Here is a 17,843-nt window from a genome sequence, read left to right as displayed (position 1 = left end):
CTATTCAATAGGTAAAATGTTTATTAGTACTGTTTGCTTATAAATTAACTAGTTTGAATTACCAAAAATACAGGAGTGTCCGATAGTTATCAATAATCTGGCTGCATCATCGTCATTTTTTTTATATAGTGTGCCTCTTTAGTTCCGTTAATTAAACGCTTGGCTACATACTGTTTATTTTAATTAAACACAAGTTATTTATTTTAAATGTACTACTAGTATGTTACTTAAAACATTCTTTAAGAAATGTAAAAATCTTCGTTGAAAGACCCAACATTTCCTTAAGTTTAAGGATCCAAATTATACCGAGTGCAGAAGACTTCTATATCAGGGCATTTTAAACTTTTTTGTTGTATAAAAATGAAAAAAAAGTGCTAATGGGGTGTACTTTTTTCTACACACCATTAAAATGGTACGCTAATGTGGTAGTGTTGTGAAATCAGCCATATTAATTCCTTTCCAACTTTGCGCACATTTTAAATGTTTAAATTATTTAGTTTATTATCTGGCAACAATATTATTTATAATTAAAAACATGATTTTTAAAGTAATCACAGCTACATTTTGAAATATTGCTTATCAAAACGGTGTTAAATAAGTTTTTGCCCCCGCAGACAAGCCTGAATGTGGCATCACCCAGACCGAAGTCAGTGGCAAGATGGTGCTGATATGTACGGCAACTGCCAACCCCGCGGACGTGGACTTCACATGGAAAGTGAAAAACGAAAACGAAACGATAGAAGACAACATCGAGAAAGTTGGACTGCAAAGTTTTTTAACGCTTGAAACTAGAGTGGAAAATTTCAGGACATACTTGTGCGTGGCGAATAATTCTGTTGGTTCATCAATACCGTGCGAAAGAGATGTTACAGGTTAGTAAAATTCTTACTTTACATATCACTTTTTATATTTTTATCTCTATTAACATTAAGATAGTGTAAGTAACGTGTAAAAGTGTAAATATGAGTAAAACACAGTTGTCTGTGTAAATTAATATAGTTAGTTAATGAATCGGTCAATATAAAAACTTTTGAAATAAAATATATAAAGATAATGACTTTTAATTAAAGCGCGTAAAACTTAAAAGATGCTGAATTTAGGTGTAAATGTAGGTTTTTGAACCTATAAAAACTAATTGAATAATACATGGATTATTTTGATTAGTTTTGCAAACATTTTCCGAGTTTTTTCGTACATTTAGGACCATTCTATAGATAAAAGGTAAGATTAGGCTATCTTAAAAATCGCGATGATTTAAAAGGGAGACGTTTGGTATTTATTCTCTTGGTAGTCGTAAATAGTTTAAAAGTCTAAAATCAGTTTTAAATACTATAATTGAATGGTTAACAAGCCTTTTATTTATAAGTTTGATAACTAAATAAATGCCATGGTGGATGAATGAAATTTTGATTGACGTCATTAAAAGATAAAAACATGACATAACTACAAGAAATAATGATAAATAATGATTGAATTAATTTTCTATCACACAGTAAATTTACGAAAATTAATGCTTCTAGCATACCAGGAGAAAAGTAGTAAGTTCAGAGCTACAGGTATGCATTTCTTCAATTTTCTATTCCTCACTCATTTTTATCTTAAAGCATAATAACCATTATTTTACAATTCCAAAAGAAACCTTTCAATAAATGTTTTAAGATAGAAATTGGGTAGAGGAATATTTATATTTCTGCATGTAATTAGCATACAGCTTTTTCCATTTTTTACAAAATTGTAATTTTTGCACAGCACACATTTTTTTGCGTGGTACGGTAGTACCTACGAAAGTGGCTGTAGCACTTAGTAAATTATTGAAAACAGTTTTTTAATATACAACTTAATTACATTGTTCTACATTTATTCGTCGTGAAGTTTAATGAATAATGTTTTCTTGATTATATTTAACTGTTTTTCCACTATACATTTTCGTGGGCGTTTTGCATGATTTTCAAATTTCATTCATCAGCGCATGGCGTATTTCATGATTGCTTTGAAATATATAGATGTTACAATATTATTTGTTCGCCTTTATGAATGGCTTTTTTCAAATAATAGTATAGATTATCGATTAAATGTATTTCTGTCTACTAATTTATTATGGGCATTTTGTTAGATGTAAATTTTAAAGATTAATTGTAAAAATGTAAAATCTTACTTTATACTAGGATAAAAGAAAGCATTATAAAAAAAAAAAATTATACAGATTCGAAGTTGTATTACCAAGTTAAAGGGACAGATCTTAAAACACTTTTAAACATTTTTATTTAAAAAACACTAAAAGTACATATTTATATCTCGACTATATTTTAGGTTTTTGAAAACACTGCACACTTTTCGCTTAGGTTGCACGTTAAAAATCATTTTTAATTTGTTCAACTAATTAAGTAATCTTACAATGTGACGCAAATGACAAAGTTGTCCACTTTAACACCATAGACAACATGAATTGGACTCTAATAAATTTAACAGGGAAATATTGTATGGTTTAATTAAGTCATAATTTAGATAAATATTAATTTTACTTTTAAAAAAAGTAAGAAAATTGTACAATAAACTATTGAAAAGGAAATCATACAGTATCTCAGTGGCAGTTTTACACAAAACTGATCTTCACAAGTAAACATGTAACGTACAGTATAGGAAACACGTAATAAACGTAGAGAAATGTCAGCTGACAGCTGGCGTGCAATGACGTCATTGACGCCAAAGATAACTTTAAGTTATGTTTGGCTCAGTCGGAATTTGTAGGCTGACTGGAGTGCACATAGTATTTACTCTCAGAGGTAAGAAAGGCCAGAATGGAACATTTTGAACAATTTTTTTAACTCAATGTGCTTTATCAAGTATTTTTCCTTTCGGATGTCATAATTATCAAAGAATTATTCTTTGAAATGAAATGTCGTTTGTAAAAAATTAATAAGGCCACTTTTTCCATTAGCTCTACAAAAATAGTGAAGCTTTTTAAAATTTAATATTCAAATATTTTACAAAGTACCTAGTTTTTTATCGCTTTATCATTGCAATAGAAGCTAGCCAATGACTTTTTAACTAGTTTTCGTTAGGTTACCAACTACTTTGATTGAATTTTGCGATTAAAATAACCATATATTTCATAATTTTTTTCATCTTATATTTAAATGTGTCTGGATTCATGCGGTAAACCTTATGGAACTTCTCTGCATGTTCCAAGAGCTGATCAAGTATTGGTTACTTTTAACATTTTGGTGCCAATAAGGGGGTACCCAATATTTTATTCACCCTAGAGAATTTCATCAACCGATGACGTCGTTGACATTTTCCAATGAACTGAGCGCCAAAAAGCCTCACCTCTCTCATCTTGCTACTAGCACATGCCACGACCGTGCAGCGTGCATGCATCTCGCACAGTGCTACTGGCAACAACAATACTAGTCGCACCCAGCGACCACGTGGTCGCTGGTCGCACCGTACGAGATGCATATGTGTGTAATCCGCCTTAGTATTAACTAACCTTCGGCACATTGCGTTAAGCTAATCAAATTCACTGTTAACAAACTAAAAGATGCCATATTTTATTACCTATGGTATATTGAAATTTTGTGGTGGTCGCAAAGGATTTGTCTATGTGTCCATCCAATTTTGGAGATTTTTATTGTGTATTCCGTATAACATTTTTCCCTTCGAATAAATAATTTTGATTATGTGTTTCATGATGTGTTCTCTTCCAGGTAACATCAGCTGGTGGCACAGGTTAGAGAACGATAATCTGATGATACTACTAGCTGTGATTGCTGGTATCATACTGGTGGTGATCATCATTTGTGTCATCATCATCATAGTCTGCAGACGCAGGCGAGCCGCAGACAAATGTAAGTTCAGTGAAGCTTGCACGGAAATATCACTCGTCGAATTTTTTTATGATAAGCAATAATTTACCTAATTGTGAAAGAATAAACGTAAATATAAATAGGACGGTGGGTTTATTTTTTTAAGTAGTAAATTTTTTTTTAAGTTTCTTTAAAAAGTTTGAAAATCTGTACGTTTGTGTTTAGGCTAAATTTTAAGTAAAATCTTTACAAATTAGTAAATGTTTATTTTTAAGAGAGCCACAAACAATTGCAGTGATAACACACAATTGAACGAGAAATACCTTTCACCAGGACCAAAGAACATACACATGCCGGACAAACAGGTTTGATTTATTCCAAGTGTGGTTTTTACCAATAGATTTGTGTATTGTTTTTAAGGTAAAAGTATAAATGTGTACCTCGTTGAATTAGAATTGTTAGCTTTGCCCCATTTGAGTACTTATGTAGTTAAATTGCAATTAATTTGACTCTAATTTTCATTGTGTTTAAAGCATGGTTGCTTATACTAGCTTTTACCGTGTGCTGTTATAAAACATAAAATTGACTCTTAAGAGTGTGTAGTTTCTGTTATGCAAACCACATTGACTGTCTTGAAGAAAAGACAATATGTTCGGCAAATTTTGGTTACAGGAGGTAAAATTGAAGGTTACTACTACGCTTTTCATTCATTTTTATATTTTTCAGTTCCTCCTATATTTTTTGTCTGTTTCCATGTAACGTCATTTAGTTACACAATAACATATAGACATACTAATGGCTTTTTCACTATATTTATTTGCTGCTACGTTCTCACTAAAGGTACTAACATAATTGTTTCGTTTTCCCTCCCATTTATAGATAATAACCCAGTGGAGTTGGAAGATAGACAAAAGTAAGTGTAAATCTGTTTTATTGAGTAGCCCCAATTAAAGGTGGTGGGTGAAAATGATAAAATAATTTTACAAGCTATGAAAGTTTTGTAAAGGTTTTTAGATTGGAAAATTCACATTCAATTTGAATGCAATAAATAGTAACATCATCTTTAATAATTCATTTTGAATAGATTTTAAATTCCTTTTAAAATATAATTTCATCATATTTAAAGTGTACAAAATAGTCTAAGGCAATATATTTTGAACATTGTATTGTAATTTCAATTCTGGCAACAATGTTACTTATTTATATCCCATAATGGGATTATTTAAGAAGTAAAACGGCTATGTCTTAGGTTTCCAGCTCCAACGCATGAACCAACTTTCCTACAGCATGAACACACTTTTCTATATCTTCATTTTCCTCTGTTTTCATTTTTTATTTGCTTTCATCTCCAAGCAGGGTAAAAAATAAAAAAGACGAAGTTTAAACAATACGTCACTATGAGTTAAATTACCGTCAGTAAAATGATTCAGTATTATGATAAAATCTTGCAATTTTATCATCTAAGAATCGGGAACAATGTAATAAAATATCAAATTACACACTAGTTTAGTCCAATTAAAAATAATCCGTTATAGTGCGTAAATGATTACCACCGAACATGTTCATGTTTTAAAATTTGTAATGTATTATTCATATTAATATTTTAAGCTTCAATAATATTAATATTTTTAGGATCAATTGTGTTGTTCTTTTTTTCCAAACCTCATGGGAAACTAATGGGGAACCTGAAAATGTTTTACAAAATTGATGGTTTTTCTTCTGATTTATCATTTTTGTAAACTGTACCATACGTATATAACCGTAATTATTTTCATTACGACAAAATAATAAAGGTAAAAATTTTCACCTGGATTCATTTATATAGATAAGTTAAATATAACTTCCCCATTTTCAGAGCTAAGGATTCTGCTGAAAAATAATAATAGTATTTCTATGGAATCATCATCCCACGTTTATAATTTCAAATGAAAATTCACGTAACTGATAAAAGCATAAATAAGCTTTTTTAACTTGGAATACTGGAGTATAATGTAATATAATTGTATATAAATGTTGTATTATGTTTACTGTTATTAAACTGAATACATTTTTTTTCAGTAACTTCTCGTCAACCTGGCCCTTTATAATTGATACTTAGAATATTTATGAGTATACAATTTGATAGTTTACTATCATTAATTACTATTTTACCATAACAAAGATTTCATTAAAGCTGTATTTTTAGGCAAAACATTTTACAAAAATAAAGTTTTGAGACAAAAATCTCTTAAGCTGCACCGTTATAGCTTTTTTTGTTTTGTAACTATTAGTTTACAACTAAACTAATTTATATAAACATATAATTAACAAAGGTCTAGATATAGAGATGGGACTTATAATAGAAAAAAAAAATCAACAACCTTAGCATTTTTATAATTCTAAATAATTAATAATGAATTTGTAGTAAGAATTTAAATATGCAACTACGTATAATACACGGAAATGTTGTATACAATAATTTGTCCCATTACTAAATATATAAACACAATTTTAATTTGAAATGCCAAGATTTTTCTTATATTAAAACTACTTCTGACAAGGTTAATATTTTGGATACCAACTATGATTATCTCTACATACGTCTTACACAGAAAAATTGTAAACTAAACACGAGTTTATTTTTCTTATTGTTTTATGAATTAAAACTGGAAATTCTCAATCATATAAACAACATCTAAATAGTCAAATATACTCTTAAATCTAATCACCTTCCAAGTTGTGTGTAAATAGTATGTAGATAAAATATGTATACTCAATTATAAATATGCTTAAGTGTGTCAAAGGATGTTTATGTTTAAGAAAATTAATGCACTTGTTTCTTAAACCATTTATTTAAATTTATTATGGTTTTTATGAAAGAAAAAAATATGTTTTTTCACCAATAAATTATTCATATTTATTTTGCCACTATATTTAATTCTATATGTAATATTGTGAGGGGTGTATATAAAAATATAATAGGTTTTCTTAGTATTGTTTACAGCCTGAAAATTATATGTTTGTTTGTGTTGCTTAAAAAAATGTATATTAGGCCTAATGATATAAAAAGAAAACGGAAAGACTAAAAAATATTGTTTTTACAAAATTAATAGGGTAACTGTGATGCATTTTCGTACATTTGGCTAACAAGAACAAATGATCGAAAACGCATAACTCTTGTACAAATAAAATGCATGTTGATATAAGCAAATAAAAAATAAAAATGTTATCAAAGTGCTTGTTAATACTGTAGTTAATGATTTCTATGTAGAATTTAATTAATCCGGACATAAAAAAACTAAAAAATCTTTCACTGTTTCTGTGAATAGATAAATAATTACACATACCACTTTGCCGCTATGTACCAACAACATACTAATACTAATATACTAATAATACTAATACTGACACTTACTGTAAAATTGGGTTCAAGTACAGTTAAAAGTTTAAGAAGGTTTAATTTGAAAGAAGCCGTAACATCTAAATTTAAAATGTGTACTAGGTTCGGGCAATTAGATGTTTGAACCATTTTTAAATCAATACAACTTTATACGATCATGTTATATAATTTATTTTATTTTGTGCTGAACTAAAAGCCCACTAAACCAATACAGCGTCGTTATATTTTTTTAACAAATGACACACACCTTTTCTGTTAGCCTCATAGTACTCTAGGCTAGGATAGTGTATTAGCTGTATAGGCTAGCCTATAATCCCGGTGTAAGCTTTAGCCGTGCCTGTAGTTACACTTCGCCATTTCCATAGGGCTAACTCGTAGTGACTCTAAGCTAGGTTCATAGTTACGCTTATAAGCACTTGTAGTAGCTTGGCTGAGCCTACAGCTAGGCTAGGCCTACAGTTAGGCTGAGCCTACAGCTAGGCTGAGCCTACAGCTAGGCTGAGTCTACAGCTAGGCTGGGCCTACAGGTAGGCTAGGCCTACAGCTAGGCTGAGCCTACAGCTAGGCTGAGCCTACAGCTAGGCTGAGCCTACAGCTAGGCTGAGCCTACAGCTAGGCTGAGCCTACAGCTAGGCTGAGCCTACAGCTAGGCTGAGCCTACAGCTAGGCTGAGCCTACAGCTAGGCTGAGCCTACAGCTAGGCTGAGCCTACAGCTAGGCTGAGCCTACAGCTAGGCTGAGCCTACAGCTAGGCTGAGCCTACAGCTAGGCTAGGCCTACAGCTAGGCTGAGCCTACAGCTAGGCTGAGCCTACAGCTAGACTGAGCCTACAGCTAGGCTGAGTCTACAGCTAGGCTAGGCCTACAGGTAGGCTAGGCCTTCGGCTAGGCTAGGCCTACAGGTAGGCTAGGCCTACAGGTAGGCTAGGCCTACAGCTAGGCTAGGCCTACGGCTAGGCTAGAAGCTAGTGTTGATTGGTGAATTGTTGCAGCAGACAAGGCAGGTTCGTTATGAACCTCTACGAATTCGAGTAAGTAGCTGACTAACCCGTAGAGTTTTACTAAACGCATGAAGTCCTATCTATTCCTTCATTGAGAATTTGAGTTTGTAACAATTTTATTGGAAGAAAATATAGATATTTTGACACCACTAAACGTATTTATTCTATATTTAATAGTAATGTGATGATCACCACTTAATTAAACAATTATAAAGTTAAGAGTTAAATTACTGTTATCATGAAGAAATAATTGTATACTCTAAGAAATAAAATTATTAAATTCTTATTGATTATTAAATAAGAATGGTGCTGATTCATAAATTAAAATTTTGTTGAATAAAATAAGTACTATAAAAAAATTGGAATTAGTAAACAATCTATGATATTAATACTGAAAGATTTGCAGATAATTTTACAATTTTCAACAACATCCACAAATAGCATACGTAAAACTATATTTTAGTAACAAAAATATGGCTTAAAATATATTTAGCTGTCTGTGATAGAAAACCAAGTAAATTTTTATATGGATTACACTAGATGTTTTACAGTAAACATAAATAAACATATATCTTAATCTGTTAAGGTATAATCTTTTTCATCTTATTCTAGAATTTCAAATATATTCTTCAGTTTACAGTCATAAACTTATAGCAAGCTTATTGGCAAATAAAACCATCAAATCTCAAGAAGTGGATAATATAATCTTCTTATGTTAAAAGTCCCGACCTAACCACTGTACAGAATAACTTCCACATTAAATTGTACATACCTCAATCCCATGCCGCATGAAGCACGTTAGTTGTCTCCTTCCTAGCTGTGTCTGTACATAAGCATGTCCTTTTGTCTTTCGTTGCACAAGCACGCACCACCATACGAGAAGCCGTATAAGAGAGATTTTTCATTTTTCACACTTTTAAATTTTCTAAAGAGTTATAAAATCCAAATAACTAAATTCGCACCTCCTGGAGCAGTCCTGACGGGACTACGTCTCCAGTTCCCCCAGTTACTCCGCCCAAGTGGCCCCTAAGACCTGGCGTGTTGGTGCATGTAAACACGAACCACAGCCTGAGCCTGGGCCGGCTGCCTGCTGGTGGGGGCGAAGACCGAGAGCGACAAAGACGGACTACCAGTCTGGCTAGCGTAGTCAGCGAGAACCAGCACACTAGAGCTCAGCGAATCAAAAACATGTTCAGCGATCATCGCAACAAACTGTCTGATACAATGCCTGGGATATACCACGGTGAATCTGGAGGTAAGAGAGAGGAAACAGGAAGGGACGACTGTTCACATTTTTAAGGAACTCGGTTAGGGTAATAAATTAAAGGTTAGGGTTACATTGAATCAATTTTTAGGTTATTTCAACGATAAATGATCTACCATTTGGAATGTTAAAATTGAATATTAGATACTCTTTCTTTACTTTAATAAACTGCTTAAAGGATATAAAATGCAGTAAATTATTAATTTTACAGTTTCTTTCAAATTTAAGTTTTATTTTCGTTAAAACAATAAGAAAAAGATTAGTAAACTGTTGAGAAAAATTATGATGAAATCGAATTATAATATAAATTAAGCATACAGTGAAAGCATTAAGTTGATTCCTTTTAATTTAATAATATGTACCTTGTTACAGAATAAAATCTGACCGTTTTACAGTAGGCTTATTATTACTTTGACTCTTTATACAATTACAATTCTTACACATAGTGAAAATATTTAAAAAATATACGATGAAATAGTTTAAAAAATCAACTAGACAAAACAATTTAAAGAAATATATAATATCCTATTTTGTGGGACAATAGCTTAAATTTAACACCATTGTTGTACAAATCGTGAAAAGAAATATTGTAATTACGTCAGAAGTAATTTTAATGGTTTCTACATCATTCATAAACATTAACATTATTTTTGTCACCATTGTACGTGAGTAGCCATTTTACCTTTTAGAACCCTCATATTTTTGGCTTGGATTGTTATTTAATACGTTTGCATTTGTTTTCTACTTTGTGTAACCTGCATGTGTGTGTGCTTTATTTAATAGTGATCACCTTTAAGAAGATAGACCCCACTGCAACCCATGGAACGTCCAGAAAACGAAAAAAACCGGGCAAAGGTAACTTTTGTCTTCCTTTTCTGAGCAAAATTTACTTGGTTTCTAGTGTTTGTCCATTACTGAAAGAGTCCATTTGTATCGGAAGCTTTATAGTATATATCTTTCACAGATCCACTTATGTTAAGTGTTAAACCTTGTTAAAAACTTAATAGAATTCTTCTCTAAATGAACTTTACAGACAATTTTTCGAATAGTATCACAAAATAGTACGGCTAGAAACCATTTTGACTTATAATGCAATAAAGTTTAAATAGATGAATGAATTACACACAAAGTAAACCAGTTTTTGTAAAAATGATATAGTAAATTCATTCATTCAGAGTAAATAAAGCTAAACATAAATTACCACCAGTTAATGAACAATAATGCGTTTCGTAATTGGTACTTTTAATAAATACTGATTGGAACCTCTAAAGATTTTAAAAATAAACAACATTTTTGAATTTAGGATGTCAAAAATCGCATCCCTATTCATAGGACTTTTAACCAAATTTAAAGATGGTTTTTGGTGGTTTCTGACTTTGTATGTGAAAGTGACCAATTCAAGTACCTACAAGAACTGACCTTTCGACTAGTTAAGACAATTCTCTTAAAATACGAGTTTTGCTTCTTTGTAATATTGGGTTTACTATAGAAAATGTATCCTTAATATACCCATTTGGATTTGAAACCTTAACATGGTTATCTAATTATGTTACAATCCATATTTGATCAAAGTGACATGTATTTTATAATCAGACTATACCTCAAAGTCAAGTTTGTTGATTTATTCTATGTTTGTTACAGGCCCAAACCCATCAACTACCAAAGATAAGTCAGATCTCAACTCGTCTCCAAGCGATGCTCTCCTTCAGACAGACCCTGACAACAAAGCTTTCTATGAAAACCTTCCCTTCCATGGCATGCAGAACCCCCCAAACAAGGTACTTGTCTACAAAAGCTTGAATATATTTCAAATTGTCCCTGTACCTCGTATTGTTCTTAACTATCAGATTTCACAATACTTGTCATGTTAAACATAGTAGTTTGAAAATAAAGACTTTCAACTTAAGGCGAGTGGAGTAATTAGAATATCCATGTAAGTGTTGAACATATATACATCTTTAAATACACTGAAACATTAAAGTTCTTGGAAACAAAACGTTAACTTAAATTTTTACAGGTATTGTTTTCATAAATGTAAGGCATGAGTTATTTACTATGATTTCCCTTAACGTTTTTACAAAATAAGTAAGCGTTTGTATGAAAGAAAAAGTAATAAAAATACGTGTTGTGGTAAATTTAATGAAATATTGTTAATGAAATATGTTAAGGGTACAACAATATTATACAAACCTCATTGTGAGGTGTTTTACAAAATCGACTCTGTGATTATAAATGTAATTACCATAAATATAACAATTGTTAATGATTAGGTCTCGTTATATAAAATCTTCATGTTGAAACACAATTTAAAATATCAAATAACCTTAGTTCTAGGTTCCTTATTTCATCAATAAATAAACAATATGTATATATATTTATTAATTTATAATAGAAGTATATTTAAATTCGGCTTTAAATAGAATCATCAATCACAACTATCATCACAAAACATCAAAACAATGACCATTGCTAACAATAAGTAAACATTTTTTAACAACTAGTTTCTTAACTTTCTGTAACGTAATAATAGATCCATGTCGTCTGCATGCCATTGTTTAACTTTTGTCCTCGTTTTAGGTTCGTTCGAAAGTTGTATATGAAACATATATCTAACAGCTGTCTGTCATTCGCTGTAAGTTTCTGAGTGGCAAAATTAATTACTAACAAAAAGCGTCCATGAACTGACGATACTAAAAGTTGCCTGCTTTTAGTATGATTAATACAAGTTTTTTTCTTATTTATAAGCTTTAATTGGTTTAAGATTTTACGCTATAATGTGTAACTAAAAAATATATATATAAACCTAAACATTTTGGGTCAAAAACTAATGGACAATTATCCATAACGTATATTATTACAATCTGTTACGTATTTTAACAAGTTTAGTTGTTATTAATAGGAACTGAAATGTATATATTTTATGTAACACAAATTTTTCGATACTGTAACATAGGGCCTACTACACCTAACAATATTTTTATTTTGCACACTTAAAGGTTTACTTCACAATAATATACGTTTGAATGAGTTTTATGTGCGATTTTTTGATTTGGGTTTTGTTAGCTTTTTATTTTGTTTATTTTGTGTTTGTTTGTGTGTTTTGTTTTTATAATTTCCTTGTTTTCCCCAGCCTGATATGGATAGCTCAGAAGCTAACCCACCTCCTAGGCCCCCTAGTGCTATGAGCCAATTTGGGGGTTCATCAGGGTATGGCTCGACAAGGAGTCATGTCGGGCCCCATTTGAACGCTAAAGAAAACGACGAAAAGAAATTTGGGTCACTTCGGAGTTGTAAGAGGTGCCGCTCAGACTGGCCACAATTCCGATCCCTAAGAACTCCTAATAGGAAGAAAATGCTGCCTATAAAAGAAGGCTCCCCGGAGGCAAAATCCATCGAAGCCAAAGAAGCAAAAGAAAGTCCAAAAAAGAGAGAAACGAACTCCAAGGGAGTCAAACCCCCTGCCACCCCTGTCCGGGCAACTTCTACTCCAGTACCTCCCACACCGGCACCCCGAAAAACCACAAGTCCCACTTCAAAACAATCTTCAACCCCAAAACACACCTATCAAAATGTGCCCATTCCAATTACGCCGAACAACAGTTCAAACACGGATTCTGTAAACAGCACCAACGAAGAGGTTAGTTTTGGTGATGGGCTTAAAAATAGCAGGACGTGGGAAATAGACGAAATACACAATATATAAATTGACGAGTCGTATCAAACTCGAAAACTAAATCTCTAAATCAGGATTATTGAATGGGTTTTCTGCTACTAAAGCTTTTTTTCCCAACAAAGTTATTTTTAGATTAAATAATTACACATTCAACAAAGTAAACGTGTTGATTTGACTTAATTGTAATTTTCAACATTTTTGTTTTAACATAATGCTTGTGGCAATGTAGGTGCTTTGCCCTTTTGTAACTTCTTTTTTATGTTAATTGCTGCTTGACAGACATTCGTAGCCACAGTTCTTGTTTTTATGCCACGTGAGTGACCTTAACTAACCCTTTCCCGTTTTGAGATTTTTACTTTCTTTTATTATTTTATTTATTTTCCTCATTTCTTTATTTTATACTATTATTAGTTGTAGTTTGATTTATCACATCTATTATTTCAATATTTATATGATAAAATTAAGATGAAAATTTTAAAAATATCATTACTACATATGAGCGTTATTTAACGGGTTTACCAGCTAGTTACGTCAATTCTTTAAGTGGAAATACAGACAGTTCTTTAAAGTGTATACATTGGTAGACACAATGGGCCTTTAACACTCAAAAGCATGGTAGTTTCAAAACCGATTGAATAAAAAATTACCATTAAATTAATGTTAAGATATCTCAGTTAAGTTGTACATAATATAATGGCATGCAAAGAACTTCAGTGTTACGAAAACCAGTAAACTTTAATGATATTATAAAAGTCATATACTTCCTCAAATACACGTTATATGTCCTATTTGTTAATTAGGACCCTGGCACCCTGTATTGCTAATTAGCAGTATGTGTGTTAGAAGTAAACAGGACAGTTTTATGACACCTGTACACAAAACATAGTAGTAAACATATTTTACTAAAGAACATAAATTAAATAATCTGAATGCTTTTTATTTCCATTGATGCATAAATAATGTTTCTCTTGTATATATAGCTACCATATTTTTCGTTTTGTTTTTGCTTTATTTCAAATAATACAATGTAAATAATTTCAGTGTCATGACATCTAAAACATTTTGTTTCATTACATAACAGCAACAATTATAATAATTATTATAATTGACAAGTAATTGTAATTGATAAGTTTGCATGCTATCAAACTTCAGAGTTTGATAAACCCTTATGAAACATTTGACTAATGCTAGCAGTGTGTTTGTGTGTTTACTTGTACACTAACGAGTCTGTGTCCGTGTAGAACCCCCACCTGCAACTAACCAACTCACCCATGGACCGGCAGAGGCTACTAAACCCCATAAATGGCAGACAATCACTGAAGAAACAACGGTCGCGGCAGCCGCCACCCCCTGGCGATGAGTATTACCACCACCAGGGGTACATGCTGAACAACGGTACGGTCGTGTACGCAGATCTGGCGCTGAACCACCAGCGGCCGCGACAATACCTGCCTCAGCATGTGCCTCTACCGGTGTACCACCACTCAAGACCTCACACTGAGTACGCGGTCATCAAGTTCCACGACGTCGGTCAGGAGATAGACGTCTGAGGTGGGTTTTAGTCGCGGAAATTTGATTAAAGTTTTCACGAAGGTGGAAATTTTTCATAAACGACGCCTCTAAGTGGTATGTAAGGCTAGGGCAGAATTGATGTCTAGACGCGATGACTGATGAAGTTATAAAGATACGTATTGACAATGAAGAGGCTACTACTAAATAGTTTAGATGTTGTCTGTTCAATAGTTAGTTTAGATAAAACTCAGGTTATCTCTAAATTGTATATGGTACACAGACTAAAACAATTACTGGCTTTAAAAAATTTACAAAAACATACCACGGATATTTAAACAAAATATTTCCCTATAGGGAAATTCGCTAAAGCTACTGACTCCTAATAGTATTTAAATTTTTAAATGTATTTATTTGAATTCAAACTTTGACAGGAAGACAACCACAGCAGCTGCACCTACATTTTTTGAAAGCGGTTTACCAGGTGAATAAGTTATATTTACCATAACTGCAAAGCATCCTAACCCTCAACTGTTTGAAAAACACGTAAATAAAGTTTAAGAAGAGTTGTGAAACAACGCAGCTTTTGATTTTTAGGTTAGTAAATTGTGAATAACCAATGTTGTGCAAAGTAAGAGAATGTTTGGTTATGCATTTTAGGACAGTTAGTTAGCAGGACATTTTATTAATATGTTTTATCAAGACATATTTTCTGAAAAAAAAATATCTAATGTAAAAAGAAGCAACTAATAGCTGTTAATGTGTCACTTACTTCCCGCAATATGATGTAAAGGCGATTGACAAACCTTCTTTGAATTTCACGTGACATAATTTATCTGTGAAATGGGTTGATAATAAAAATTTAACTACCAGGTAAATATATACATGTAAGTAAATATACACTAGAATAGTATTTTGCATCCTATTAACAAATAAATGTCTTCAAGTTGCAGAGTGTCGAATTTAAATTTGATTGTTTTTTATCTAACCTAAAGTGTGTGTTAGTGTGTCTTCTATTTTGTACATTAATTGATTTTCTTTGCATATTAATTGTCTTGAATGAGGAATAATAATTTACCCTGATACTGGTTAGTGTTTACTCACAAGAAGGTAAATACAGATAAAGGATTCTAAGTGGTAATCGATTTCGATTGGACATTCCAATCATCATCAGACCCAACAGGCGAATGAAATCTATCTCCACTTACCGTATTTGATATGTAATTACCGTCTTGTGAGTAAACAGTTTAAGTGTAAATATATTGTTAAAAGTGTTATTTAACGTTTTTTTTGGCCTACTTTCATTGTCATCTTTTTATTTTTGAAAATCCCTCTTGCATTGTATACGATGATCGTCCATCGTATAGATTTCTTAAGTTCAAAAGAGATTTCAAAAATAATCTAAAATCTCATATCTCTTATTTAAAAATGAAACAGAATTTGCTACTCATTAACATCTACTTATTGTCATCTATTGTTGCAGCCATTCCGTCCCCAGTTTTCGGATCTGGACTACGCTGACGTGGACTACAGGTCCTACGGGCCCATCAACTACAAGGCTGCCAGCATATACGCTGTTCAGGGCCGCAATACGCCGGCGCCCGACGACGAGGAACTACTGTGATCCCCCACGCATTTACTACGCCCTCCGACGTTGCCACATCTCGTGCGACGTTGCCACATCTCGTGCGACGTTGCCACATCCCGCGCGACGTTGCCAACTTACGTTTTGATCGAGGCACTACGTTTCGTTAAGCATTTCGTTAGTTGTATGAATCATGTAATGTGCCTTTTTACGATAATTTACACCGTTAGTCTGTGTTAGTGTTTCGGTGTAGCTTGTAAAGTCGTGGGTTCCAAATTCCAGTAGCTTAAGGAAGGGATAATTAAGTGCATTTTGTAACTTATTTCTAGTCATTTTAAATTTTAAAACTCAATATTAACGAACTAATAATTAGTTTATGTTTGCTAGGGTTAATGTTTGCTGTGAATTAATACTGTCATTTATTCAAAATAGGTTCCGACAGGTCCAAGGTCTGTGAACGTTAATAATGATCCAATATTTATTGTATAAACATATTTTATTAGTTTTAAGAATTGCATAATGGTTCTACAGTTTTAATTCACAATAAATCCTCTCAATGTGATTTTTACTGATAGGAGTTTCAACAGTGGTAGATTTATTTTAAAATTACATATTTTCCACTACTCGAAGAAATGTATATCTGATTGTTTGCTGTACTCAAATGTTTGTGCTCTTCACGACTCGTCTCTCTTCGTGGAACGTTTTCTCAGTGTTCGGGGCTAAGCCTTCTCTAACTATTTGTAAATACTGTGGCCAAAGACTACAACCCTTGTAAGATAAGAGGGGAGGTGCTTCGTTGTACTAGTGCGAATTCAAAAACTCGTTTTCTATCGCCCCAAAACAAATAACACTGTTTTGTAACTAGTTCGTACTAATGTCCATCGGTGTGTATACATGTACAGTGTGTTATATAATGAAAATAATGTTTTTTAAAAAGCAACATATAGTGATGTATTTTGTACATAAAGAGGGGATTGTTAGGACCGAAGATGGTAGATATTTTCTCGGTCAAACATTGTTAACTTGGATGTGTATATTTGAATGAGATGGCTGTAAAAAAGTTCGTGTCCAAGTGGATATAGTGTGGATACGTGCTAGAGAACGTTTTCACTGTTGGAATAAAATAATGAAAACAAATTATTTATTTATTTTCCCTGTTTACTAAATTTACTGTCTTGTATGCATTGTATTGGATACTTTTAAATACATATGTGTATTCCAAAGTCCACACGCATCGTGCGATTACTCATCAAATTGTTGATCTTAATCGTATTATTAGTTTGGTAAATACTTCAACCATTACAAGTTTCTAAGCTTACAAATTCTCTTCTGGACCAACAGTTTTTAAAGTTACATACACTTTTTTTTCATAATTATTCATGTTACAATGGAAAACTATATGAAAAGGATTTTGCATAAGTCCTTTTCATAATTATTCATGTTACAATGGAAAACTATATGAAAAGGATTTTGCATAAGTCCGAATTTGTAAACGTGGAATGAGTTTGTTTTTCAATTTAGTAATAGGGTTGTGATACATTTTTTAAGTATACATATGCTATAAACAACTTTAGGTTTCAGATATAAGATTCATTAATGTAATATAAGTAACAGATTATCATTAAAT

General features: G+C 32.1%; 1 protein-coding gene across 13 annotated transcripts in view; it reads left to right on the top strand.

The window, feature by feature from the left end:
• Window positions 1–17,346, top strand: part of LOC129001443 (hemicentin-2-like) — a 568,069-nt gene extending 550,723 nt beyond the window's left edge. For 4 of the 13 annotated variants that reach the window (XM_054428717.1, XM_054428714.1, XM_054428715.1 and 1 more), the window contains 10 exons: window positions 615–872; window positions 1,521–1,556; window positions 3,708–3,848; window positions 4,686–4,719; window positions 9,160–9,440; window positions 10,233–10,304; window positions 11,091–11,227; window positions 12,580–13,086; window positions 14,364–14,673; window positions 16,115–16,252. In XM_054428717.1, coding sequence (XP_054284692.1) covers window positions 615–872; window positions 1,521–1,556; window positions 3,708–3,848; window positions 4,686–4,719; window positions 9,160–9,440; window positions 10,233–10,304; window positions 11,091–11,227; window positions 12,580–13,086; window positions 14,364–14,672 — 1,775 coding nt within the window. In that variant the 3' untranslated portion in view covers window position 14,673; window positions 16,115–16,252. Of the gene's footprint in view, window positions 1–614; window positions 873–1,520; window positions 1,557–3,707; window positions 3,849–4,685; window positions 4,720–8,179; window positions 8,216–9,159; window positions 9,441–10,232; window positions 10,305–11,090; window positions 11,228–12,026; window positions 12,082–12,579; window positions 13,087–14,363; window positions 14,674–15,065; window positions 15,229–16,114 lie in introns of those variants that run through there. The other 9 variants (XR_008491457.1, XM_054428716.1, XM_054428719.1 and 6 more) reach the window with 9 other exon arrangements.
• The last annotated feature ends 497 nt before the right edge of the window (window positions 17,347–17,843 follow it).

The sequence above is a fragment of the Macrosteles quadrilineatus genome, unplaced genomic scaffold (assembly GCF_028750875.1).
Source record: "Macrosteles quadrilineatus isolate MER2022 unplaced genomic scaffold, UCM_ALF_1.0 Scaffold_8__2_contigs__length_117827958, whole genome shotgun sequence".
Taxonomy (NCBI): Eukaryota; Metazoa; Arthropoda; class Insecta; order Hemiptera; family Cicadellidae; genus Macrosteles; species Macrosteles quadrilineatus.
Note: the sequence above shows the minus strand (reverse complement) of the source record. Positions and strands in the feature narration are given on the sequence as shown.